Below are 26,426 nucleotides of genomic sequence, written 5' to 3'. Positions count from 1 at the left end.
ACTGTAGACATTCTTTGTTGTGCTTGCAAAAACACACTCACACACACAGAAGATAACAAAGGATACAAACAGTTCCCTGAGCGGGGAGCAAACATTTACATTCTGAGAGTGAGTCACATGCAAAGGCCATTGATGACTGATGAGTAAGTGATCGGGACTGATAATTGATGAATCTTCCAGTATGTGGTCATGGGTTTGCAGCCTGATGAAAGAAACAACGACAACCTGCCATCAGAGGCCGGGGATTGTTTGCAATGCATGGAGCTGCAGGGTGGCAGCAGGCAGAGTGACGCCTGGGTAAAGGAGCTAAATTTAGACTCAGGCTGTGCTGCATCTTGAATAGTCAACATGAAGGAGTGAGGGTTTTGAGAAGATGGGGGGGGGGGGGGGACTAAAGGGGAGACGTAAAACGACAGGGGCAGTCTGGGCTGCTCCCACCCAGGCTTGTTTTCCTCCTTGGAGCTCCTTAATAGGAAAGTAGGGGTGTGTACAGTGCAGGGAGGAACAGCTGATGACTGGGGAGGGGGGGGGGGGGGGAGGGTCCTGAGGCTGAGAGGAGGAAAACAAGCGGGTGGGGGGGAGGCAGGCAAAAGGGGCGGGGTTACTGTACACATATGAAGGCAGGGAGAATGTATATTTACTCAAATGCAACTTCTGCTACTCGAGAGGAGCTCGGTCAGATGTTTACAACGCGAACCAGAAGAACTGAGCCCCCTTTTCTCTGACCGAAGCGGCTTCTGACAGAAAGAGAGAGAGAGAGAGAGTGAGAGAGAGGATGCTCTTGTCTGTCCAGCGCACACCTGGAACAAGGAAACAGTGAGAACTTTTAGTTTCGTGTTTTTTTTGCATTTGCCTTGAAGCAAAGTGAGGGACGCGTTGTTTAAAGGCTGCAGAATGTCTTTGGAATATGCGTGTTTGGCTTGATGCGCGTTTCTTACCTGTGTCGCCACCTGTGACGCCTTTTTGCGCCCAATAATCTTTTCTGCGGACATCATCTTTAAAGTTGGTGACGCTGTCTTATTGTCGCAGTTTTGCTGACGGCGCAGCCACACAATCAATTGTTACTTATCTTTGATAAGCGCGGCGTGCACGGGGACGCACAGGAGACTGAAGACAGAGCGACAGAGACACACGAGAGGACGCATCGATCCCAAAAGCGGGTAGAGAAGACAAGAGTCCAGCCAGCACTATGACAGACAACGGGCCGAGACAACGAGCCAGCACAGCGGGCTCTGCCAAAGATGCTGCCGAGGGGACGGAGTCCGGAGGCGGGGTGGCACTCAAGAAGGAGATCGGCCTCGTAAGTGCCTGCGGTATCATAGTCGGTAAGTGTCTATTTCTGTTAATACTAGAGCGGATACCTGCCATATGGCGTAAACACACACACACACTCCCCTCTCGTTGCACCTTGCCTATAGTGCAATTATACACTCATCCACAAATGTGTGAACATATGAAACATGTCTTTGATTTGATTTGAGGAAAGCGTGTCATGTGTTGTACGTGTAGTCACTCCTTCATCTGTTAGGGGATGAGTTTCAGGTACAGAGAGGTGGCAGGTATCTAAATGTGGTGTGGACTTTATGATGTCAGAGTTTTATTGTAAGGAGTTTGTATTTGAACAAAGCAGTATGAACCATGCGTACTCATTGTTAGTAGTGTTGTTCTCAATCCTGGTACTTATGTAACATCATACTGAACTACAAACTAGTGACACAAAGACTGTGTGTGTGTGTGTGTGTGTGTGTCCCAGTCACACATGCCACACATGAGGTAGACATTGGTGTGTAACAGTGCCCTGTTGATGCTCCCGCCGCAGTCATTAAGCAGCCCGAAGCTTTCATCATTTCTTTGTAGCCTGGCCAGTAACGATGATGTCGTCAGCCAGTCACTCATCTGTAATACCTCCGGGATTAACCCATTCAGGGCGATTTCTCACTTGCCTGATTGAAACGCGCTGAGATGGCAGCCTGATTGCGTATGGAGTCGGTCACACTTCACAGTCAGGTTCAATGTCTTTGCTAAGTCCTATGAGAAATGCATAGTAGGGAATGTTGGTGGGAGCATTCAGGCAGGGAAAGCCAATCAACTGTAATGTAATATATGTTTAAATTTGGTCCAATAGAGATATGATATCACAATACTGAGATGACAAACTGGCAGCATGTGTGAAGTTACAACACATTCTGAATTTATGTAATGTTGTGTTCTTTTCCATGTTAGTGCATTTGGTATGGTTTATAATTACTGTTACATAATGAAAAGATAACCGCTATGTTAAATTCATATTTGTTTAAGGCTTAAACCTCAAGGCGACACATTAATTCATTCCATGAGGTCAAGTTGCACTACTGACCTGATTAAGAATAAACAACAGGCTGTGGCTGGAGGGCAGAGGCGCCGAGAGTCATTTTATTTAATTAATTAAACAAACGAGCAGAGATAAACAAATCAACCTAACAGATCTGACCTGCTTCGATCGATTTGCATTGATGAAATATGGTTGTCCAGGTATGTGTAGGGTATGTGTGGTCTTCCTGATGACCTTGACAGGATGAAAGTGGAGCGGTGACTCATTCATGTGTTTCCACGGTAACAGGAGGAAAGGGTGACGAAGCGAGAGCGTATCCATGTATGAACTCTTCAGGGCTTTGCAATGAGAGAAAGAGAGGGAGAGATGGGGAACAACCTTGAGGCTAAAAGACGTATTTGTTCAAAGTAAACTAACAAGGAGCGATTTTGTTTGTCAAATCCTCTCTAAACTTTGCACTGTAGCGACATAAAGGTAAACTCAATTTACACAACCTTTTATAGGTGCCATAATGTTTTCTGACCTTTGTAGGGCAGCTAGCCCTCATGTTCAGACGCTACCGCCATTATTGCTTAGTTTGTGATGAAGATTGTAAACTACAAAAGGGATTAATTATTCAGAAGACACAGGTTGCCAGGTTTGTTTTTTATGGGCGTACAGAGTCCGCGTGCCTCTGTGTGGCGTCACCAGACGGCAGTTGGAGAGGGTTTCCTTGCACCCTTGGCCTCAGTCATTCACGCTCATTCAGCTCACATTGTCCCGTCATGCGCAAGAGAGACGCAAGGTCCCGATCCCCAACGCAAACATACCCCACTGAGCTTCCACGAAGCGGCTCTATCGTACATGAATACATCAAAAAGGTTTATAGCCCATTGTACAGTACAGGCAGTTACACACCCACACACTGACTGGGATTAAAAGTCACTCTAAGAATGCCCTGCCCTGATAATGCTGATTTATTAGCCCTGCCTGTGTGGAGCTTTGGGTCTTCTACTGTGGAATTGCTACATACATAGACTATAATTCAGTTCAATCAATGAAAAGGCTTTGCTCAATTTCATTCTATTTGTGGCCACTTTTATTCAACCCCAAATTCAGAGTTTACAGGAATGCCAGTGAATCCATGAAGAAGGTAAACAGAGCTTCAAGTCTCCCTATTAGCATTACAGTGTGAACCAAAAGAGAATATAGGTTCTGTCTTTAGTAATTTGTGTAAGTGTAATTAATCACACGCATGTGCACACGGGTATGTGGGTTCTCTAATGGCCTGGCTGAGGGCCAGGCAGCAGGTTGTCTCAGCTTATTGGCGGTTAGAAAAGAGATTTAGCACGGACAGGAAACAGCTAATCTTTTGGGGGTTATGCAGGCTGATTAGGGATAGATGATAGACATAACGCTGTGCAAAAACACTCACACACTCACACACTCACACACTCACACACTCACACACACTCACACACACTCACACTCACTTGTTAATATTATTAGTCTGTGGGTGTGAGTGGTGTTTGGTTTAGAACAGAGGCCTCCAGTCATGTGTCACCAAATACTACAGCTTGTTTCTCTAATTACTTTGTCAGGTTGAAGTTGTGCTGGTCAGCTGAAATGTGCTTAAGTTTACAAAGGGCTTCATAAGTGTCTCTTCCTTATTAACCCTACAAAGTTGTGATTTTATGAGTATAGTGTTTAGGAGGAACTTTAGGAGGAAATTGTGTTGGGAGAGCCTTTTTGCGACCAGACCTTTTCCTTTGTGAAACCTAAACTTAACCTCTTCCTTTTATGACTATCGTTTCTGATGAAGGTCTCTTTTGCAAACAGCTGTTAGTTGCATGTTTTAGGAAGATGCTCCTCCTTGGACTTGTTTGCCACAAAGGGAAGAAAAAACAGTCCAGGAACAGGAAACTTGTGTATTCCACATTCGTCAGCATGTCTCACACACTCATGACACCCATCACACACACACACACATGCAAACCCAAGCAATATGCAAGAGTGCACATTTTCTTCGGTACAAACCAGTCAGAACCAGAACCAGCATGTCTCCTCGCCTCGCCAATTCGCTGTACTAGTAGAAGCCGTAGAAGCATAAAGGGAGGAAAGTGCTGAGCCAATGCTGCTCTTTTACAGAGATCAAGGGTTAAGTGTGAAAGACCACTGCTATCATAAAGATGTCAGAATAGTCAGCAACAAGTGGTTTGTTTGTCTGATTTTCACCTTTTACCTGCAACCGGAGTTACGTAAGTGAACGGCTGCCAACACCTCTCACGCCAGTTCACACTCACATATGGAACGTGTTTAAGTTTATGGTCAAGCATATTAGCAGCTCCACATGCGTCAAGACAGAGCACGTGGTTTGGGATAGGGGGTTTGCTAGATATAATATAATATATGATAATAGAATTCAAATATTTGTGCCCGGTTCCCCACACACACAATATCATACACACTTCTGCCCTGATCTAACTCTCCGGGTGACAGTATCATTCACGCCTATGACTTTTGTACTGCAGATGCCACTCGGCCTGTTATGATTCAAAACGCTCAATCTTTGACCCTGACGCCTTTTTTTTATTGGCTGACCTCTGAGCTCTGCTATGTCAAAGTCTCATTGGACAGGAGGGAATTTGGGCAGAAGCTCAGGCGGCTTGTTTCATGTCGCGCTCATTCATCTCTACCTCCCTTCCTCTCCCTCTCTCTCTCTCTCTCGCACGCTGATGCTCATTCAATCTGTCATCCTCCTCCCATCCCTTCTCCCCCATCTGCACCCTTTCACCCCTCCCTCTCTCCCTCTCTCTCTCTCTCTCTCTCCCTCTCTCTCTCTCTCTCTCTCTCCCCCTCTCTCTCCCAATCCTGTTGATCCAGCTCCTCATACTTTGAGCTAAATCAGCAGATCACACACACTCCCACTTCACTTAATGATTTGGCTGCCTGGTCTGTGCAACAAACTCTCACTCTCTCTCTCTGGCACACATTCTCTCCCCTCGTGACCTCATTCGTTTCCTGTAACGCTGATGTGGTTTCCTGTTTGTTTTACTCGTCTGACACTGTACCGGAAGTCACTTAAAATTCACAAATGCACCCTCTTTCAAAATATGAATTGAGGACATTAGGATGCCAATCAGCAGAAATCTTGTTATTTGACTTGAATATGATATACTGTTATATTGTAAGTAATTCGTTGTTTAAAGTTACTCACTGTACTATATGACAGTCACGTAGAAATATTAAGTACAAGTACAAAGTAAGATAACTCGAATGTCTCTCTCTGCTCATCCCCAGGTAACATCATCGGCTCTGGAATCTTTGTCAGCCCAAAGGGTGTGTTGGAGAATGGCAACTCGGTGGGTGTGGCTCTGATCGTATGGATCATCACCGGCATCATCACCGCCATTGGCGCGCTGTGCTACGCCGAGCTGGGCGTCACCATTCCCAAATCGGGGGGAGATTACTCATACGTCAAAGACATTTTCGGAGGCTTGGCTGGGTAAGTGTGAGCATACTGTGGTGCGTTTATGGGTCTGTAGAACGGAAACCATTGTGGGGCATTCGCATGCACCAGCGTTTTGTGAATGTTCTCACAACATGTGTCATGACATCTTTATCAATCACTTGGCGGGGGGATTTGAGTCATTGTGGTGAAACATTGAAGCTTACTGGCATATATGGAGCAATGGAAAGCATGTTGTATATGAGAGGAGGTATTCAAAGCAAAGAAGCACTGGAAAGTCCGAGGGGGTTGTAGGGTTTTTTGTGGTTTGACATTATACAGGTTTAAAATCTAGCGTCTGTTTTCAAGGATGTAAATAATTTCAACTGTATATCTTCAGGGATTTTTGATAAATCAATTCATAAAGTCAACTGTGGTCAAATCCGTTGTACATGACCCAGTTTCTGAGAACGAGGGGCCTCCCTGAAGCTTTAAGTTGATTTGACAAGGATTTAGGTGAGCGTTCAAACATGTCAGGAATCTTTTTGTTATCCCAGTAGATGAGCCTCTGATCTGTCTGGTGAGTCAAGATGGTAGATGTAGTAAATTAAGCAAATACCTAAACCCAGGCTGACATGTGCACACATACATACTCGTACATACGCTCATTCCTCAAAGACACTCTAAAATGTCATTTTCATTTGGCTTTTATCCCACAGTTTTACCCTGAAACAGGATTGTTTCGGATTAATCTTGGCAGCCGTGTCCCAAGTCAAACAATATCATTTGTTAGAGTAGATCTCACATAAACGTGCTTTTGCCCAGACTGTAAACACAGATTAGACCATTGTTTTTACAAATATCACAAGGGTACATATTATCAAGGTATTTTGGGGAGAGGAATTCCACTAGACAAAACAGCCAATGATTGTTTTTGTCCCTTTGTACAGGAGCTATCAATACACATCAATGAGCGTCCAGGGTGGAGATGCTTTTAGTTCGTTGCTTCGCATGCTGGGTTTGAAGTGCTTGGGGGCCTCGCCGCTTCCCTGTGCCCTCATTCAAGGAAAAATAAGCTGTGTTCAAGGAGTGTTTGTGTTGGTTGTCCTGTTTCTTTTATGGTGAGGTGTGTGCGTTTCTTGGGGATGTAACTGTGTATTTGCGTTTGCGTGTGCAAATAGCTGGAGGGGCTACGATTCTTATGTAGTAGCAGTTTATAGGTGTTGGGCTGAGACGGACTCTTGGAAAAAAGGAAATCGCTCATAAATGTTCATAAACACGTCTATAACAGACCATGTTTGAAGCTCAAAGGGGTTTTGTCAGGCATTGTGAATGGACGCCTAAGAAGGGGGGGGCATAGGAATAGAGGACATAAATAGATCAGTTCATTACTCCAACTACGGGAAGCAATCCAGATCTATTCAGATAAGGTTTTTGATGCACTTATGGTAGGAGTTTGATAGATATTGGAGGAGATTTTTTGCTTAATCTCTGTATCTTAAACCCTGCCTTGAATGTGCCACCCCATGTGTGCGCGTGTGTGTCAGCCTGGGTTAAGACTTGAACCAACAGCTTTGCGCTACACACACACACCAACACACACACCAACACACATTCCAGCGGGACACAATCTCGTTAACGCAGTCAACTGTAATGATCCCCCAATAAGCTCATGCGGAATTTGATGGAAAATTGTACGTCTGGTCTTAAGCGCTTCACTCAGCTGAACCTCAGCACCGTCCTGCTTTCCTAAACCTGCTCTGACCCCCATCGTCACACTGCGATGTATTCATCCGTAAATGTAGGTCCGGCGGTTATTTGTGTCACTGTAGACGAGGTGTAACATCCTGTCAGCTTTTAATCTCCATCTTGTGGACATAGTGGAACTAAGGCAGATACAGTTGATCGACTTCCCTTATTTTTGCCTAAAAGTCAGACGTTATCTATCTGTGTCACGTAGATGTTGTATGGATTTCTAAAGCTGATACCGTTACTGAAATCTTTTAACTGCTGTATGAATGAAATTCTCCCTGGCTGATGCTTGTAACTGATCACAGCTAAATTTAAAGGTCATCGACAAAATTACACATTTTTGGCAGCTTGAAACTCTTCAAGAGAACACACAATTCCTACTACACATTTGTTCATTTGTTGTTGTGTTACTGTGATTGTAACCATTCGCCCCTTGTGTCTCAGGTTCCTCCGTCTGTGGATCGCTGTGCTGGTGATCTACCCGACCAACCAGGCCGTGATAGCTCTGACGTTCTCCAACTATGTGCTGCAGCCGCTCTTCCCCACCTGCCTGCCGCCTGAGACCGGCCTGCGCCTGCTGGCCGCCGTCTGCCTCTGTGAGTAACACAGTTTGCTAACACCGATAATAACTGTAGATACACACACTCCCTGCCTCCCCCCCACATTGTACTTGTGGTGCTCAAACTGTGGTACTTGGTGAGCCTTCTGCTGGTATGAGTGCACAGAATCAAAACAAAGGAAATCCATGGAAAGTCTGTCGTCTCCATCTCTTCCCATGAGCGCACAAGATGTAATAGTGGGAAACCTCTTACACTTAGATTATACAGAAAGTCTTTGTCTGTGAAAACATTTTGTCAAGTCAGCAGCCTGAGCTCCACCTGCTTCTCCCTGGGGGCAAACTGTTCGCCGACTGTTGTCTTTCAGGATAGACAACTCAACATGCTGCAACAGAGGCCTAAACTCTCTGTTCAGTCAGGGTGTACTCTCATCTGAAGCTTCCCTGTGAGTTAAGCCCAGGTCAGAGAGCATCCAAGGAAGGAAGGGAATCAAAAGCCAAAGTTTTGGAGAGAGTAGCGGCACGAAGACAAATGAATAAATGTGTCGGCGCTGACATGACAGAGATGGCATCGACCTCCTTGACAAACTTCACACACGCCGGTCAAATACCACGTGCGGCGCTCAGACAGCCGGAGAGACAGCCAGAGAAGAGTATGTGCTTTGTGTAGGAGCGTGTGTGAAGCCCGCTTTGTGGATGTTCTATTTGCTATCTGCTCTATTTGAACGCACAGCGCCACAGACTCATCTCAGCCAATTCTGATCTGTCAAATGATATCCAACTTACTGTTTATTCTTACAGATTTCTGGGGTTTAATAAGTTTTACTCGCATCCTTGTTTTCCTTCGACTTCTTGGCTCCAAATGAAAAATGAATGCATTATACAGTCAAACCTGTTATTGCATCCCTCCCTTTCCACAAGTGGGTGAGAGGTCGGGGTCTCGACAAACAGAGCTGGTAGGAATTTATTGTGCGGTGTGTATGTACAGTAAGTGTTGGTTGTTGGCAGGGCAGAGCAGCTTTAACGGCAGGTTAGGTAGAGGTTCCCTTGTAAAAACGAACGATCTCATCCAGCTTATGCGGGTTAAGCCTGTCCCTGGAAACAAACTGACCTACATTTCACTTGTGTTTTGAGGAAACCCCTTAAAACTGTTCATCCTTTGTCCAGACAAGAACTGCCTACAGTCATTTTTTATTGCGACACTGTTGTTTTCAACTTAAAAAAGGCTTTCTGATTGGCTAAGCCGGCAAGCGTGATGTAATTCCTCTGTGAGTTAATTGGACAGATGTTGTCGGGCAGCTTTCAAATCCGACGACCTTATTATTTGTGTTAAAGGCGCATTTGCCTTGATTTCCTGTTGTTCAAGGGGGTAAAGTGGGTGAGAGGTTAAATCATGTCATGTCACCCTCTGTTTGCCAGTCTGCACATTACTGCTTCTGTCTTTAGACCTGCAGTTTCGTAACACTTTCTGACCTTTACGGTACAGCGGATCATATTTTAATAGGCACACCGCGACCTTACTGGCTTACCCGCCTCAAATCCAGCCACAACCAGACTCTACCCGCCACTGTTTTGGCCTTGTCGCAGCATCCTTGGAGGTGTACCGTTTCAAAAACACGTGCGGTGGGACTTTTGGGGGCCGGGGAAGGTGGATTGTCTCTTTCTACAGATAGCGGAGCGGGGGGGTCATATCTCCGTCGTGTTTTCCGGCGGGCTGTGTGGGAACAATAGGCCATTGAGTTCATGCCGGTACGGTGCCGTTAAATAATAATAGGCCTGTTTGGCTCTAGTGCATGTAATGGCTCTGCTGCAAATGAAGAGTCATGCATGGGTTTGCGTTGTCGTTCTGATGGCACCTAATGGTCTTGTCGCGGGCAGGCTGGGCTTGTTTGAGGCCGTTGTGGAGGAGGTGGATGATGTCTTTACGTTGGTGAGGTGGTGATTTGAGGGCACAGAGCACAAAGAAGGCTTTCTTCTCACAAACACAATTACGGCAGCAGACAGAACTGTTGTGTGACATGGAAACGTCACAATTCTACTGCTCAGTAGTTGATCAAAAACACCAAAATTCAACAACAAAATTCATTTCCCCATCTTCATAATGTGGATGAACTTAAATTTGCATGAATGTTCATCATGAAGGGATTTAAAGTTGCTTTTATTTGCTGGAGGTTAAGAAATGGAAACATATATGTATGAATGTTAAATACCAATATCATAAATAGACTATGTGAGGTATAAGAGCAAACAGATGAAGTTTAACACGTTCACACAGCGTCAGAGTCAAAGTTCATGCCGCGTTTTAGCCTGGCTTGTAGTAAACTCAGCAAGATCAACAATTTTTGTATACTCAGCTTACGGGCAGCTGACCCGCCGCCTCAGCCCCGTGGGCTCGGAGAATGTGTCTTCAGGTGTTTACTCCGTCTCCTTAATCACACCCACTGCCTAAGTTCAACAAGGAGGAGAAAGAGGAGCAGGAGGGCAGTGGGTGGGTGCATGTTAAAGTTGTGAAAGATTCTCTGGCTCCAAGGCAGGACAGAGAGAGTATTTAGATGAAGCTGAGCTGCAGGTCTGTTTTTGTTTTGTCTAGTTGGCAAGCTTGTGACTCGAGTCCATGTTGAGTCCAAAGATATAAACCAACGTGCTGAATCTCTCATATCCTGTTGTTGTGCAGGGTATTGGATCTAATACAGCACTGGTTCTTCACCCCCCACACAAAAAAAACACACACACACACACACACATTACAAACTACTGTATAGCCAAACAGCTCCAATTAATCAAGAAAACTAGCAAACCGAGGCCATTTTATTTGACAGCCGCTGCAGATGAAAGGAGAAAACAAGGCGTTTTTTCCTGCTGTAACTTCTCTCATAAAATCAGATCTGTGCCACAGATAATTCTTTTGATTGGATTCCCAGTTGGGTGCGTCTTGCATCATCCGGACAGGTTATGTGGCATGGTGACAGGGAAGTAGATTAGCGCAGGCTCCAATAGCCTTTTTGTTGGCCAAGCTACAAATTGAGGCTAATCTAACACAGACTGAGATACTGTGCTGTGTGGGAACAATAGGCCATTGAGTTCATGCCGGTACGGTGCCGTTAAATAATAATAGGCCTGTTTGGCTCTAGTGCATGTAATGGCTCTGCTGCAAATGAAGAGTCATGCATGGGTTTGCGTTGTCGTTCTGATGGCACCTAATGGTCTTGTCGCGGGCAGGCTGGGCTTGTTTGAGGCTGTTGTGGAGGAGGTGGATGATGTCTTTATGTTGGTGAGGTGGTGATTTGAGGGCACAGAGCACAAAGAAGGCTTTCTTCTCACAAACACAATTACGGCAGCAGACAGAACTGTTGTGTGACATGGAAACAGCTTGAAACGTCACAATTCTACTGCTCAGTAGTTGATCAAAAACACCAAAATTCAACAACAAAATTCATTTCCCCATCTTCATAATGTGGATGAACTTAAATTTGCATGAATGTTCATCATGAAGGGATTTAAAGTTGCTTTTATTTGCTGGAGGTTAAGAAATGGAAACATATATGTATGAATGTTAAATACCAATATCATAAATAGACTATGTGAGGTATAAGAGCAAACAGATGAAGTTTAACACGTTCACACAGCGTCAGAGTCAAAGTTCATGCCGCGTTTTAGCCTGTTGGAGACGTCACACTTGCCAAATGTGTAGCATTAAACACTTGACCTGAATTTACCTAGAGGTTAAATTACTGATAAAGATTACTTTTGTGCTCTTGTGTAATTTCCTGCCCTCAGCTACAGATAATGCGGATGACTCATAAACGTGTGTGTACTTTGTGTTTTATTGTGTGTGTGTCTAGTGCTGCTGACATGGGTGAACTGCTCCAGCGTGCGATGGGCCACCAGAGTGCAGGATTTCTTCACCGCCGGCAAGCTGCTGGCCCTCGGCCTCATCATCATCATGGGCATCGTGCAGATCTGCAAGGGTATGTGTTGTGAAATATAAGTGGAAGTATTGGAACATTGTATCAGGATCAAAACAAGCCCTGTACCAGTCATGCATTGAACTTGCGAGTATTTGCAGTAAAATGTAAAAAACCCCAATAGAGACAAAGAAAGTAAACTCAGTCTGTGAGAAGCTGAAGTAAAGTAGCAGTACCTAAAAACTGTACTCAGCCGCAGTATCTGAGTAAATGTTCTTGGTGAATTTCTACATCTGGATAAACGTGGATGTAGTACATTCCACACCACCTGCATCGGGTCTTCCCTCTGTCCATCTGTGAAAAGAACAAATGGGAAAAAGGGACAACGCACACACATACGCGGGGACGTCCTCAGTCATTGGGTGCAGTATAGACACCCCGTGGTGGACAGAGGGGTCAGGGACTTGCTGAGTTGGCGTCTGTGCGGGTTTGCAGTGACAACACCAAGAGGTCCAGTTATTACAGGGGCCACAGCGAGGACTACAGTCTGTACACACATCAAAAGCAAACAGGGATTTGATAGGCGACGCCACGGGTCTGTTTAATGCTGTCTGGAAACATGTCTTACAAAAGGATTTCATAGGATATATTCCTCGAACATGGAATTCCATACATTCTCTTTGGAAGTCAGGGAATCATGGGATTTGCAACTAGAGGCGACCCGTGATTGCTCATGTTTCTGCCTGATCTGCCCCTCCACCTGTAGGAGAGTACTACTGGTTGGAGCCCGTAAACGCCTTCAAGCCCTTCAAGGAATACGACGTGGGTTTGATCGCTTTAGCCTTCCTGCAAGGCTCCTTCGCCTACGGAGGATGGAACTTCCTCAACTACGTCACAGAGGAGCTGGTGGACCCTTATGTGTAAGACTGCTTCTGAAGTATTTCAATTTTGCAAGGGATTTTGTGATGATTGTTGCCACGACAGCTAATCTTCCCAGTTTAATCTCTTTTGATCGAATTTTTAATTTCCTCCTCCGTCTATTTATAGCCTTTCATCACTAAATCTATTCATACCTCTTTAATAACCTCCTCCTGATTGTATTGTCTCCAGGAACCTTCCCCGTGCCATCTTCATCTCCATCCCCCTTGTGACCTTCGTTTACGTCTTTGCCAACATCGCCTACGTCACGGCCATGAGTCCCCAGGAGCTGCTGGCCTCCAACGCTGTTGCCGTGGTGAGTGGCGTGGTCCTGTGAAGTTGCCTCAAGCTCACACCTTCAGAGCAGAATGCATATATTGCCCTCTAGTGGTCACTTTTTATCACTGCTTAACCAGTCAACATTGCAGACCTGGCCTTGTGCTCTCTCTTACCTTCATCCTCTCCTCCCAGACGTTTGGTGAGAAGCTGTTGGGTGTGATGGCGTGGATCATGCCCATCTCTGTGGCTCTCTCCACATTTGGCGGTGTCAACGGTTCCCTCTTCACTTCCTCCCGGTGAGTTGGCTGGCCAACAGCGTCCACAGCTGGGTCGGATTGTGTTTGCAAATGATTTTCAGGGTTTGGCAAGCAAAGCGTAGTTTTACTGCCAGCACAATCAGTCAGACGCGTGGAAGCTGCGGCTCACATGGAGTGGGTGAACATTTTGGTGCTCTTTTACTTGGTTTATGAGGAAAAAACGCCCCTCTGGCTCTGAAACAAGCGTGAAAAACAAACTCGGCCTTTGGCTCACATATCCCTCTCCATATGTCCCCCATCCAGTAATTTTCCTCGCACATAATGTATGGATTTATATTGAAATATATGTCCCCCATCACAGGTTGTTCTTCGCTGGAGCCAGAGAAGGCCACCTCCCCAGTCTGCTGGCCATGATTCATGTGAAACGCTGCACTCCCATCCCCGCTTTGCTCTTCACTGTGAGTACAACGCACCTTTACAAACTCTAAAACCTTTGATGTCACCAACTTTCCACCTCTGACCCTCCTCTTCCTCTCTCCCACCAGTGTCTCTCCACCTTGCTTATGTTGTGCACCAGCGACATGTACACTCTCATCAACTACGTGGGCTTCATCAACTACCTCTTCTATGGAGTGACTGTTGCCGGGCAGATTGTCCTGCGTATCAGACAACCCAACATGCACCGGCCAATCAAGGTGTGTTTATGTGGTATTTTTTTGTTGTTGCATTGAAATCTCCCTGAAAGCCGGAAATGGAAATGCTGGATGTCAAAATCATGGGAAAATTGGGAATTCATAGGTATTCTTCTGTAATTGGAACTATGTTTCAATGTATCTCCCTTTGTGTTCAATCTCTAGATCAGCCTGATATGGCCGGTCATTTACCTCGTGTTCTGGGCCTTCCTGCTCATCTTCTCCCTTTACTCTGAGCCCATTGTGTGTGGCATCGGCCTGGCCATCATGCTCACCGGCGTCCCCGTCTACTTCCTGGGAGTCTACTGGGACAACAAGCCGCAGTGCTTTGACGCCTTCGTCGGTAGGTTGAATTCCAGCAGAGATTTGGTGTTTTTCTAAGCAGGCGCAGTTTACGATGAATCTCTGTGTTCTTCTCTCTCCTCAGATAAAATGACATACTTGGGTCAGAAGTTCTGTGTGGTGGTTTATCCGGCCATAAGCAAACCCATAGTGAGCGGAGACGAAGGGGAGGAGATGAAGGAGGCCACTTCTCCTCTGTCCAAGGACGACAGAGAAGCGCAGAAGTCAGTGGACTCCTAAAAACCAAACCAACGTTCTTCACCTCCAACCTGCTCCTTCTCCTCCTCCTCTCCTAACAGACACAAATGCACATGTGAGGACGCACACATGAAATCACACAAACACACACCAGAGTTTGTAGTTCTCCTTATCAACACTTGCTCCTGTCAGTCTGTATTGTCTATGACATGAGATGTTTAGACTGATATGATCCCAAATGCTCCTCTCTTCTGTTCTGCGTCACTTTTGTGTGCAACAGAAGAGGGTTTGCACCTTCAAACCTTCATCCTCCTGCTCCCTTTCCTTCCTCTCTCCCTCCCTCCACACACTCCCTGCACACTCCTGTTATCATGTTTTTTCAACATTTTTTTTATTGTTATTATCAAAACTCTCTTGCCTTTTTTTGCCGCATTGTTTTATGCTTTGTCGTACAATCAGCACACCAAAGCTGCATTTTGATTCTCAGATCAGATTCAGATCACGTGATTTCACACTGTGGACTTCAATACTGTGTCGTTTTTAAAGGTGACTGTGCACCGAAATGTCTCCTTTTTTTTGTAATTGTCCTAATTGTTTATATCATTTCCCTTTGCTGTTATTGTAGTTTTAATATGTTCATTTTAGTTTTTATTAGTAGTATTTTTTGTATTCAACATCCTTTATAACTGGGCCTATTTTTGTACTCTTGCATCGTGCAACTTAAGAGAGACATTAATGCTCATATTTTGGGGTTGATTTGAAGCTTGATTTGGAAGGATTGGGAGAACGTGGAAACTCCTAACAGGAAGGAGCTTTGAACTTTACTGTACATCCAGGCTAAAGTGCACCTACTGATAGTCTGATAGTTTAGCTTTTTGTCGTTCAGATTGGCGTGTCACTCTAATGAATCTATCTATGTTAAGAAATCATTATAAACCGTCTTGCCCCTGGATTTTGATCAGCCCCCAAAATTCTTCATCATGTTCAATCTCCACACAGTGTGGATGGTCTTATGATTGGAAACGAAGTGAAGCAATCGTGGCGATGTCTCAGTATAACTATTTGATAGCTTTGTTTGATGGATATCAAACATAATTGACTTTAATTTTGTATTCAGATCATTCACCAGAAGAGATTTTAGTGCAATATTAGTACAGACACCAGCAAAAACTGAGCCTGTACCCCTGAATAAACCCACTGTATGTTGTCTGGTGGCAGTTACTACACATTTTCTATGTTAGAGAACACTCACACGCACGTAAACACTCGTTACCTACTTGTATGTCCTCAGTGTCTTTACTTTAAATCTATAAGTGTCTCAGGGCATCCCCACTGCCTTCTCCACACATAAACACTGCCGAAAACACAACAGGAGACAGATTGTTTTCACAATCTCAGGAGACTTTTGGGTGAAGCCCCATAATCAGACAGACGTAGGCGTGAATATATCAAGTCGGTTTTGTATCCGTGTAAGTGGATCAGGGTTTTTTGGGATGTCTCAAAAGTACAAAGATGTGTTTGTGCCTGTACGGTTTGTGTATATTTATGCACAGATGTCATAACAGTCTGTACGTTGTCCGTTAGCAAGTAAAAACCACTGACAAATGTATTTTGATGTAATTCAGGGCCTCAGTTATAAAAATGTGTCCTGTCTTTGTCCTTGTTCTTGCATGTGATCAGTTCAAATCCTAAACAGTAGATACAATGCTGAGTATCTCTAGTAATGATTCACTTCTTCAGTATTCTGTGATGAACTCTGTTATTTTGACTTGACGCTCAGCCTTTGTTAACCGAGCTGCCATGTGTTGATTTTGGTCTGAATGTCTCTTTGCTTTCAAGACCTTTGTATGAACCTGAAAACTCTCACCTCAGAAATCAAATGCTGCAATTTTGTCATATTTCAATGTAAAATGCTGCAATTGTGCACATGTTCAGTGCAAACTAAACGCTGCATGAATCCCTCATGATCTTAATAGGTATTTTTTGACTGTCTCCTGACCAAAACAAGCCTTTGTTGTGATAAAATTATGAAGTTTTCTTACATTAATTTATGTTGTCATCTTCAATATTCTTCTAGCTATGTAATATCACGCTGTGACACTTCCTGATAAGAATGTCTTAAACACGTCTCTAACTTAAGTTGCCTTTGCTGTTTGCAGTCTTAAGAGCCAACACGTCTAACATTTCTCTCAAAGTCTATTTTTGTGTTAAAAATGTACATACTGGTTGTGAGTGTGTGACAAGAATAAAAAAATGAAATGAAAGAGATGTGGTGTCCCTTCATGAAAAGCACAAAAAGGCAATGAACTTGAAGGAGTTTATTCTACTGTCAAACTAAGAACTTACAGAATACATCTGCTTTCAATCACTTGGTTGCACATTGGTTGCACTGCCAAGGATACAGGTGATGATGCCAAACAGACAATACTTAACAATATTCATGAATAGATGAACACATTGGGTGTATCCTTTGTCTGGCTGGAACGCACAGTAGCCAATGTTCCCAGTCACTAAATAAATGTGTTCTGTCTATTCATGAAGCAGGTGTAAAGCAAAGCACAAGGTTCAACATGAAAAGACTTAACTTTTCTTCCAACAAGTGCTTTCACTCATCCCTCCAAAAATGGGTCTAGAAGGCTGCTCCACAAGAGGCCATGACTTAAAAATGAATACACCTAGTAACCTACGGTAACAATGTGAAGGTAAGACATTCAGGGGAGCTTTTTGCAATTAGGATGAGATTCTAAGCGCCTTCCTGCTACAGTCAATGGAACAAAAATAACCTCTGCGCTTGGATGCCTTGTGAAACTGGCCATAGAGCCGTAATCATCTCCAAACCACAGATCTATAGCCAGGGTTTGAATTTAACTTTGCCTTTCAGGAGTCCGAATCAGTGTCTCCCCTTGGTAATGTAACAGGATGGGGAGTGGGACGCTGCAGCCAACATATTTTAGAGCTGTAGGGAAGAGGCACTAACATGGCTGCCAAATAGCAGAAACTGTTCTAAACTCTTCCTGTAACCAGGTGACGACAACCGCCGCCTGTGTTTCTGCAGTGTATCCATCTTAATGTCGGAAACGCAGAAGCTAACGTAGGCTTCTGGGAGAGCAGAGCTGCTGTCCTTCTTCTTCTTCTCCTCCTCCTCGCAGAGCAAGTACCAGATGAAGAACAGATCCTCCCTGGATTTTATAGTCTGCTGCTGTTTTCTCGTCGTTCCTAAGGCCAGAGAGAGTTGGTTTGTATTGGAAACACAATGGCAGACTTTTTCACTTGACTTGATAACAGACAAAAGGATGACTTGCAATTGTCGTACACACAGCGCTCCTTCTGTGCACAAATTCATTGTATATGTAAATAAAGGTGTCCGTTTCTGCGTGTATATTAACCAAAATCATTCCATTGTTTTCTTCATGTTACATAGACCTTTCAGAACAGATGGTTATGCTTAAATTCCATTTTATACCCCTGGATTTAGGTTCAAACTCTAAAATGAGCTGTCACAACAATTACCAATACCTATAAATATGAATAACTACGCTATATCCATCTTACATTTGTTTTCCACTGTAGATCAGTCTCTGCTGCTGGGGAGGGATGCCTTCTTTCTCCTCCACCCTTTCTTTAATGCGCTCCACCTGGAAGGAGATACAAAAAACTTAAATAAAATACAAAATCCCCTCATTGACTACAGGTAAATATTAGCACAGAGCCCTAATGAATCACATCAGATAGGCCAACCTTGTCTGTAGGCTCGATATCGATCTCGATCTCCTTCCCAGTGAGTGTCTGTGAATAAACAGAGAGGAATAATAACATTTTACACATTAATTACACTCATTGGGGGGCTAAACCGGGCTTCTCCTGCTAGTTTGCCTTACCTTCACTTTAATCAGCATGTTTGTTTGAATTTCACTTCAAGGTTATATACTGCAACTACACTTTGACTGAATTTATGGTTTAGTAGCGGAATAGCGTATGTTTCTAAACGATAACGAGGAAAAGAAATGTAATATTCTGTCCCTCGTACGGGTCTTCCTGTTTCTCGCCGTGTCCAGCCGGGTTGTTGCCTTTAACGCATCCGTTCCGCTCCGCTGTAACTTAGTTGTAAAAACGCTTTCGCGGCTCTTTCTCTTGCAAATAAAACGTAATGTTTCAGAAAGAAATATGTATCACGTTGCTTGTGTCAGCTCCAAACTAGCCAGCGGATATTCGTTTGTGTATGCGAGAAAATCCTTACGACATTAGCGTAATGTGCCGCAAAGCGAGGTTGCTTTTGTAGTTTTTATTAGCCTGTGTTCAATCTGCTAAAGCGGTACAGGAACTACAGGGCGGCTGTCGGTTGGTCCGCCCCCGAAACCCTTCCGCTCACACGGTTCAACGGAAGCGGCCCTGAAGAAAACAACCGTCACTCATTCCTTAAGGTAGATGCGGCATTGCTCCTATAAAATATAAGAAAATTCTGTCTTTGAGTAATAAACGCCAGTACCATCAGAATGTTGAGGTTAACCATTTGTGACACATATCAGCAGGCTTAAATATTGGCACTTTTAACTGCTTGGCCTTGAATTATGACAGCGAGGCCAATGGAACCAAACGCTGTTTTGATCGCTGAGGTTCAGCACACTTAACTAAATTACAGATAAATGCAAATGCAAATGACTTTTCTGAGTTCCTTATTCTTCGGATTGGTTGTCAAAGAGAAGATTATTTTATGACATAAGTGAAGAAGTCGTCTCGTCCTGACCTCTTGCCTCTCGCTCTCTGACAGCTTTGCATTCCAGGTTTAACTGCTTTAGTCGCCATATTTCCCCCATAATGCCTCGCATTGAGAACGACATCAAGCTCGACTTTAAAGATGTCCTGCTTCGTCCTAAACGCAGCACACTCAAGTCTCGGAGCGAGGTAAGTACACAGCCATTACACACTGACCTACTTTATGCGCCTTGCTGCTCTGTAACTGTAAAAATACGAGACATTATGATGACAAATTCAATCCTGTAAAGTCATACGTTTCCTAGTAAGTTACATCATCGTCATCACCTGCTCCCTGGAATCCTGTCCCTCCCTCAGGTAGACTTGATGAGGAGCTTCACCTTCAGGAACTCCAAAGGTAGCTACAGAGGCATCCCCATCATAGCTGCCAACATGGACACTGTGGGAACCTTTGAATTGGCTCGGGTGCTGCACCAGGTAGGATATGCATGACATCATGCCGTTCAAACCAACAATTATTTCTCAAAGAGCTCAATAGGGTGGGAAGGACTGGAAGTTTACGTAGCTTGCTGGAGTGCAAAGAGGCTGGAAGCTGATAGAGTTCCTATGAGATCATTTATGTGTTTATTGTGGATGAGTTAACTGTTCAATTCATTATCTCTCCCACTAGTTCACTCTCTTCACCACCATCCACAAACATTACTCTGTGGACAAATGGGTAGAATTTGCAGCAAAGTACCCAGAATGCCTGGAGGTACTGAGACTCTTACTCTTGAAGTAATTCCTTACATTAAGTTGCTTGTGGCTGTATTTGTATGTAACACACCTTTTTTCTTTCTCCTTCTCACCATCGTTCAGAATGTAGCAGTCAGCACGGGAACCGGTGAAGGCGACTTTGGGAAGATGTCGGCCATCTTGGCGGCCGTGCCACAGCTGAAGTACATTTGTGTAGACGTAGCTAACGGCTACTCCGAACACTTTGTCCACTTTGTCAAAGATGTCAGGCAGAAGTTCCCTTCACACACTATAATGGTCAGTAGCAGCCTGGTTCATGCATGTTAATTACTGCACGACTGCCTTTAGAATGTGTGGGCCTGAAAAAGACTTTTTCTTTGATAAGGCAGGAAATGTGGTGACAGGAGAGATGGTGGAGGAACTGATCCTGGCCGGTGCTGACATCATCAAAGTAGGCATCGGCCCAGGTGATCATGGCATATAAACTAATCTCACATGTTGGAACAAGTAACATACAGTGATTTCAAATAGAATAATACATTCTCTGTTGTTGCAGTTCAGTAAGATGGTCTTCTGTTCCTCTGTAGGATCTGTGTGCACCACCCGAAAGAAGACCGGGGTGGGATACCCTCAGCTCAGCGCTGTCATTGAGTGTGCTGATGCAGCTCACGGTTTAGGCGGCCATATCATCTCTGTGAGTGCCTTTTCCCATTGTGGTCCTTCTTTTCCAAACCCAGTTGCTGTATATTTATACATACCTTACATGGCATAAAACCTGTTCCTCATTTTGTCCTTCATGCAGGATGGAGGATGTACTTGCCCTGGAGACGTATCAAAGGCTTTTGGTAAGCTCTAGTGTTTTCACATTACATTACAGTAATTCATAGCTTCACATATATTCTATCTCTGTGTGTCCCTCAGACAATTGACCCATAACATGCTTTTTATTTCTGTCTGCTTGACTGTCAGGTGCCGGAGCAGATTTCGTGATGCTCGGTGGAATGCTGTCCGGACACTCAGAGAGCGGTGGCGAGGTCATTGAGAAAAACGGCAAGAAGTACAAGCTTTTCTACGGAATGAGCTCCGACACGGCAATGCAGAAACACGCAGGGGGTGTGGCCGAGTACAGGTTAGAGGAAGTCATACAATATAAGTTGCGCGTTGTGCTGTGTGTGTGTTTGGATGTGTTGCAGTAACCGTCTTTGTTGCCCACAGAGCGTCTGAGGGCAAAACTGTGGAAGTTCCTTACAAAGGTCCAGTGGATGTGACGATACGAGACATTTTGGGTGGAGTCCGCTCCACTTGCACTTACGTCGGCGCGGGCAAGCTGAAGGAGCTGAGCCGCAGGACGACCTTCATCCGGGTCACCCAGCAGCTCAACACCGTCTTTGGCAACGACAGCTGATTCACCAGCACATTGGCAATTCAAAATGAAGGAATCTGTTTGCAACACTGCCCTGCTTGTTTGTGCTCTGACAATACTTATACACAAGTACATTTAGAAAACTACATTCATTTTTATTCACACTAGACAAACTGTTTTCCTGTTTGTTCTTTGTAAGATGTAAGGTACAAAAGCTTTACTTTTCCAGCTCTTTCCATGTGGTGTGTGGGATCATTCCAGTGAAAACTCTTTCTCATGTTTTTACATGTATGTCAAATCTGCTGTCTTTATTTCCCAGACATTTCATTGCCAAGCTGCGAAGCCAAATGCCATAATCAGTACGTACATCAGATCACACTCCTATGTCTCATTTACAAATCAACACAATTACAGCAAACGTCTTCAATTCTTTAGCAAAAATAAATATGTGAAGTTAAGTGGCCTGTTAAGGAATTGAACTGCAGTAATACTTCCGTCATTCCTTGAGTATTGCACTTTAATGACTTGTAATTTGAAATAGATTTACATTTAGATTCCCAATTGTGGACATGTTAACCGGACAAGCGACACAATGGTTAGGATTACTACTTGACATTGCATGATTGTTTTTAATGAGTAGCAAGGCCATAACCTGTTTAAATAGATTTGGAGAAATTTATATTGGGACCAGTGCACATTGAAGAACCTCGACAGTAATGGTTTAATATTTGCAGTGAGTATTATTAAATATAGAGAGCTGTACAGATGTGAGCTGCTTCTTAGAGATATGAAAGTCCATGTCTGTTTGTTGAAAGGATGTACACTTGGAAATTGTGATTATTCATTAGATTTAGCTGTTTGTTAAGCCATACAAGGTTTTTGTCACATCAGTATTTGTCATTGTTCCACTATACAAAATTCAGTGACTCAGTTTCAACACCTTTTTACTTTGTGCCGTTACATTTTATTTTGTCACATTGGTGTGACATGATACCTAATCATTAAAAAACATCCCACATGTTATTTCACTGCCTTTTTTATTATTTCTTTGATCACTTACAACATCTTCTGTATACAAGAAGGCCATTATACTGTGTTATGAGTATAGTAGATATATGATTATATATTTTAAAGTCTTAACAACCAGAACATCTTATTGAAAATAATCGTACATTCAAATCAAACACAACAAAGATTATTTAAATATGCTAGATTGTCTATTTGAGGCCTGGTGGATCTTTGCCTTGAACCAGTATTGTACATTACTAGAAACAAAAAGGCACTCCTCATTATGAAATGACTAAATAATCGATAGCATGCCATGCAATAAATGTGTATATTGATAAACACTGAGAAAGTAAATGTAGAGCCTTGACTGACAATCTGTCTCGTACAGAAGTTCACAAAGCATCTCTGTGTTTGGGACAGCAAAAGGTCTTCCACAGGGGCATCGGTTGCGCAATAGACAAGGTTGGCATCTCTTGTGTGAAAGATCCCACATGGGCACTTCCAGTTTTGCTGTGTTTGTTGATGAAGTCTAGCGTTCTCTCTGTAAGCATCTGAAGAGGCATTTTCTTCTCCCAGGCGAACAAAGGGGATGAGCTCCACGCCGTAGTCGTCCATGGTTACTGTGTGTATTTTTATCCTCTCATGCTGGCTGCTCCTGTTGAAGAATGATAATGAGCAGGGAGGAGGGTTCCATTGAACTTCCACTTTTTGGGGTCTGACCATTGTCTGTGCTGCATTTTCATCTTGATACATAGTTGTATAAAGGAAAATCGTTTCACTTTTTGCATTTGTCAGTTTCATTTAAATATTGACCACGATCTTGTGTCACGAGAGCAATGAGCTCATTATCTAGGCAGCAGAGTCCATAAACACTTTGGCAATAAACACAGTTTCACTTTCCTGGGATACGAAACTTAAGTGCTTACAAAGGGTGGGGACAGATACAAATAGTGCCATTTTATAAGTAGACGTAGATGAAATTGTTGAAGCTTTTTACAACGACTACATAAAGACAGATATTGCTACAGTTTTACAACTTATTGGAGAAAAGAAAGTATATTCAAGACAAACTCAACAAAAATTACATCTCCTACATTGTCTATTTGAGGCCTGGTGGATCTTTGCTTTTACACAGTATTATACAATACTACAAACATTAGTCACTCCTTTTAATGCAACGAACGAAAGAAAGAAAAAGATAAACACTGAGAAAATAATTGTGGAGCCTTGATTGACAGACAATATCTGGCCTTTACAGAAGTTCACATACCACCTCTGTGAACGGGTCACCAACAAGCCGTCCACAGGAGCAACGACGATTGGGACTGCTGTAGCCCCCCTCATCGGAGTCCTGATTTTCGTCATCTAGATAATGATCAGTCCCACAGGGGCATTGCCAGTACTGCTCTGTTTGTTCATGAAATCCAAAATTCCGCCGATAACCAACTGGAGAGGCATTTTCTTTTCCCAGGCGAACAAAGGGGATGAGCTCCTCGCTGCAGTCGTCCACGGTTACTGTGTGTATTTTTATCCTCTCATGCTGGCTGCTCCTGTTGAAGAATGATAATGAGCGGGCAGGAGGGTTCCATTCAACTTCCACTTTTTGGGGTCTGGTCATTTCCTTTCCATCTTGCAATGTGATTGGTTGCTGGTAATTACTTGGATTATTTCCGCGTCTACGAACAGAGTTACTCTCCTGCCTTTGTTTCATGAGAGCATTGAGCTGATTATCTCGGCAGCAGAGTCCATAAACATACCCTGTCAATTCTCTTGCAGCTTGTTTGTCGCATAAGCCTATGATCCAGTCACATTCTTTCGAGAGGCTGAACATCCAGCTCTGAATCTTGGACTCAGGGGAGAGACCCTGAATTTGAAGGGTGTGTGCAGATAATTCCCATATAAAATCGGGGCTGCTGAAAACTTTTTTTTTATCTTTTGACAGCGACATGTCAGTGCCCAAAGTCAGCGGGTCAAAGGTCAGGCTTGGCTGCTTGTCAGGATCTTTCAGGTGGTTTTCTGGGTCAATCATTGTCATCAAGGAACCGCAGAACTTGGCTGCCTGTTCCAGCATCTTTTCACCACTATGTCTTATTTCCTCAACCAGTTTGTCCCAGTCCCCTCCAGGCTCCAACCCTATTCTCAGATCTGCTGCTTTGGCCTTCTCCATATCCTGATGCACCTGAGAAAACATCTGCAGGAATCGGTAGGCATCCTTCTCCTTCTGTGCCACTTCCATGCTGCTCTTGCTGGTTCTGATGGACACCATACGTGCAGAGACTGAGCTCTGGACACTGGTCAAGACAATATCACGCAAGTTAGTCACAGCCTCAATGAGACGCACGCTAGAGCGACCCAGCTTCTCCCTTTCAGCCTTATCCCACTGTTCAAGACTCACACTGTCTTTGTGTGTTTTCAAATGTAAGGCCTGCTGGTCAGCACCAAGCTTTTCCATGAGCTCTTTGTGGGCTGTGGAGAAGGTCTTCATGTTGTGCAGGCGGTGTTGGTCTTCAATAGCACAGGAAACACACACACAGGTCATGTCATCCAAGCAGTAGTACTCTAGGAGCTTACCGTGTTGGGGACATTTAGTGATCCCACCCAAGCCGTCATGCCCTGAAGCCATCGGCTCAGTCAGAGGATGAGTTTGCAGTAACACAGGAGTGGTCAGATGAGCCTGGAGGTGGTGGACACACATGGAGATCTCACACTTCATGCAGGTCTTCCGAGCAGGCTTCCTGTCTCCCTCGACGCACATATCACAGAAGATAACTTGCTGTGAGTCCTTTTGAAGATTATCAGACATGTTTTCAAAATCCAGAAGATGCTACCACAATTTGATTCGCTTTATCTTATTCTGTGATGAATAAGTCCACCTCTTGTCTATGTTCAGCTCCTGGTCAATTACCCTCTGGTCTGAAATGTCTCTCTGCCACAGACTCACCGAGGCACTGGAGGAAAGTTTCTCTTTCCTAGGAAACAAAACTGCTTACAAAGGGTGTGGCTTTGAACGGAAGGCAAAGCAAGGCACATTTATGTGTAGTGCACATAATCATACACAGAGGTCTTTCAAAGTGCTTCACAGAAAATAAAAGAAGTGTCTTAACCCGAAATAAAAGAGCTAAAAAAAACACAAGTAGAAGTAAAAAGAAGACAGATTTTTAAATATATAATAGTATGAAGGTGCAATATTAAAGATTAGATGAAGTCAGAGGAGAACAGAGCAGCTTTTAGATTCTATTTTAAAGCAAGTTACAGTATGGGCAGATTTTTGTCTCTATTGGTAGCTGGTTCCAGCAGTTGGCAGCATAATGACTGAATGCCATTTCACCCTGTTTAGTTAGCCAAGAGTGCCATTGTCTTAGCGTTGTATTTGTTTTTATCATAACTTCCCTTCCTTTTCTTTCTTCCTTTCCTTTCCACCCAATAGCTTATTTTCTTATCTTGCCAACACCAGATGGTATTTCACTGTGGGTGTGAAAGGCAGACAAAGTATACAAACTAGGTCATGATCAACACATACTATTCCAGCACAGTAAAACATTATTTGGTGTCATGATAACCTATAAAGGATGCATTTATTGAAATATCAGCATTTGTTATGACTTCACTTCACACACTTTGTACCATGAAAATGATACCAAAAATTACCATTTTACTTTCTTGTTTATCATTGATTTCAGAATTGACTTTGTGTGTACAGCATAGGTAACACTAATGTTCGATCATTCTGATGTAATTCTATCAAATGCCTATTTTAATTCAGTACTATAACAAGTGAAAGAATCGAGTCGTTTTATAACCAGTAGATGGAGACATATTCAGCTTCTTATGAGAAACAGCATTTTACATTTTTGAAATAAAAAGTGCTTTTAAAACAAACTCAACAAAGATCAAATAAATCTGCTAAATTCTCTATTTGTGGCCTGGTGGATCTTTAAATCCTGGTGGAAACATTAGTCTCTCATCTTTA

General features: G+C 43.7%; 4 protein-coding genes across 5 annotated transcripts; 2 read left to right on the top strand and 2 right to left on the bottom strand.

The window, feature by feature from the left end:
- The first annotated feature begins 627 nt into the window (after window positions 1-627).
- slc7a8a (solute carrier family 7 member 8a) lies at window positions 628-16,905 on the top strand. Its single transcript, XM_076161116.1, has 11 exons — window positions 628-1,325; window positions 5,591-5,795; window positions 7,935-8,086; window positions 11,889-12,014; window positions 12,718-12,871; window positions 13,062-13,185; window positions 13,341-13,444; window positions 13,767-13,863; window positions 13,951-14,100; window positions 14,263-14,440; window positions 14,525-16,905. Exons 1-11 carry the CDS (start codon window positions 1,190-1,192, stop codon window positions 14,677-14,679), a joined length of 1,581 nt encoding a protein of 526 aa, XP_076017231.1. The 5' UTR covers window positions 628-1,189; the 3' UTR covers window positions 14,680-16,905.
- Window positions 16,906-16,940: 35 nt separating this feature from the next.
- nedd8 (NEDD8 ubiquitin like modifier) lies at window positions 16,941-18,890 on the bottom strand. Its single transcript, XM_076160579.1, has 4 exons — window positions 18,516-18,890; window positions 18,376-18,423; window positions 18,190-18,272; window positions 16,941-17,853 (listed from the first exon to the last, which is right to left on the bottom strand). Exons 1-4 carry the CDS (start codon window positions 18,531-18,533, stop codon window positions 17,724-17,726), a joined length of 279 nt encoding a protein of 92 aa, XP_076016694.1. The 5' UTR covers window positions 18,534-18,890; the 3' UTR covers window positions 16,941-17,723.
- A 76-nt stretch (window positions 18,891-18,966) lies between these two features.
- Window positions 18,967-23,527, top strand: gmpr2 (guanosine monophosphate reductase 2). The gene is made up of 10 exons (XM_076160568.1): window positions 18,967-19,058; window positions 19,406-19,539; window positions 19,708-19,827; window positions 20,021-20,104; window positions 20,209-20,382; window positions 20,471-20,552; window positions 20,673-20,779; window positions 20,888-20,930; window positions 21,055-21,214; window positions 21,301-23,527. Exons 2-10 carry the CDS (start codon window positions 19,453-19,455, stop codon window positions 21,488-21,490), a joined length of 1,047 nt encoding a protein of 348 aa, XP_076016683.1. The 5' UTR covers window positions 18,967-19,058; window positions 19,406-19,452; the 3' UTR covers window positions 21,491-23,527.
- On the bottom strand, window positions 22,245-25,433 carry LOC143008685 (uncharacterized). Of its 2 annotated transcripts, XM_076160555.1 has the most exons (2): window positions 25,028-25,156; window positions 22,245-24,747 (listed from the first exon to the last, which is right to left on the bottom strand). In XM_076160555.1, exons 1-2 carry the CDS (start codon window positions 25,039-25,041, stop codon window positions 23,709-23,711), a joined length of 1,053 nt encoding a protein of 350 aa, XP_076016670.1. In that variant the 5' UTR covers window positions 25,042-25,156; the 3' UTR covers window positions 22,245-23,708. The 2 variants fall into 2 exon arrangements, with proteins under 2 accessions (XP_076016670.1, XP_076016665.1); XM_076160550.1 differs by having other exon boundaries at window positions 22,245-25,433.
- Between the last annotated feature and the right edge of the window lie 993 nt (window positions 25,434-26,426).

This window comes from Genypterus blacodes, unplaced genomic scaffold (genome assembly GCF_046128005.1).
Source record: "Genypterus blacodes isolate CSIRO-AG114 ecotype Tasmania unplaced genomic scaffold, CSIRO-AGI_Gbla_v1 ptg000011l_1, whole genome shotgun sequence".
Classification (NCBI taxonomy): Eukaryota; Metazoa; Chordata; class Actinopteri; order Ophidiiformes; family Ophidiidae; genus Genypterus; species Genypterus blacodes.
The sequence above is the reverse complement of the archived record's forward strand: the minus strand, read 5'-3'. Positions and strand labels throughout refer to the sequence as shown.

Excerpts from the sequence above, each read along its gene's own strand:
- slc7a8a (XM_076161116.1), top strand. The coding sequence starts at position 1,190 with ATGACAGACAACGGGCCGAGACAACGAGCCAGCACAGCGGGCTCTGCC. Across the intron at positions 13,445-13,766 it reads TCCCTCTTCACTTCCTCCCG|GTTGTTCTTCGCTGGAGCCA; the intron begins GTGAGTTGGCTG and ends CCCCCATCACAG. Across the intron at positions 14,101-14,262 it reads ACATGCACCGGCCAATCAAG|ATCAGCCTGATATGGCCGGT; the intron begins GTGTGTTTATGT and ends TTCAATCTCTAG.
- nedd8 (XM_076160579.1), bottom strand. Across the intron at positions 18,273-18,375 it reads ATATCGAGCCTACAGACAAG|GTGGAGCGCATTAAAGAAAG; the intron begins GTTGGCCTATCT and ends ATCTCCTTCCAG. Across the intron at positions 17,854-18,189 it reads ATCTACAGTGGAAAACAAAT|GAACGACGAGAAAACAGCAG; the intron begins GTAAGATGGATA and ends CTCTGGCCTTAG.
- gmpr2 (XM_076160568.1), top strand. The coding sequence starts at position 19,453 with ATGCCTCGCATTGAGAACGACATCAAGCTCGACTTTAAAGATGTCCTG. Across the intron at positions 20,105-20,208 it reads AGTACCCAGAATGCCTGGAG|AATGTAGCAGTCAGCACGGG; the intron begins GTACTGAGACTC and ends ACCATCGTTCAG. Across the intron at positions 20,383-20,470 it reads TCCCTTCACACACTATAATG|GCAGGAAATGTGGTGACAGG; the intron begins GTCAGTAGCAGC and ends TTCTTTGATAAG.
- LOC143008685 (XM_076160550.1), bottom strand. The coding sequence starts at position 25,259 with ATGTCTGATAATCTTCAAAAGGACTCACAGCAAGTTATCTTCTGTGAT.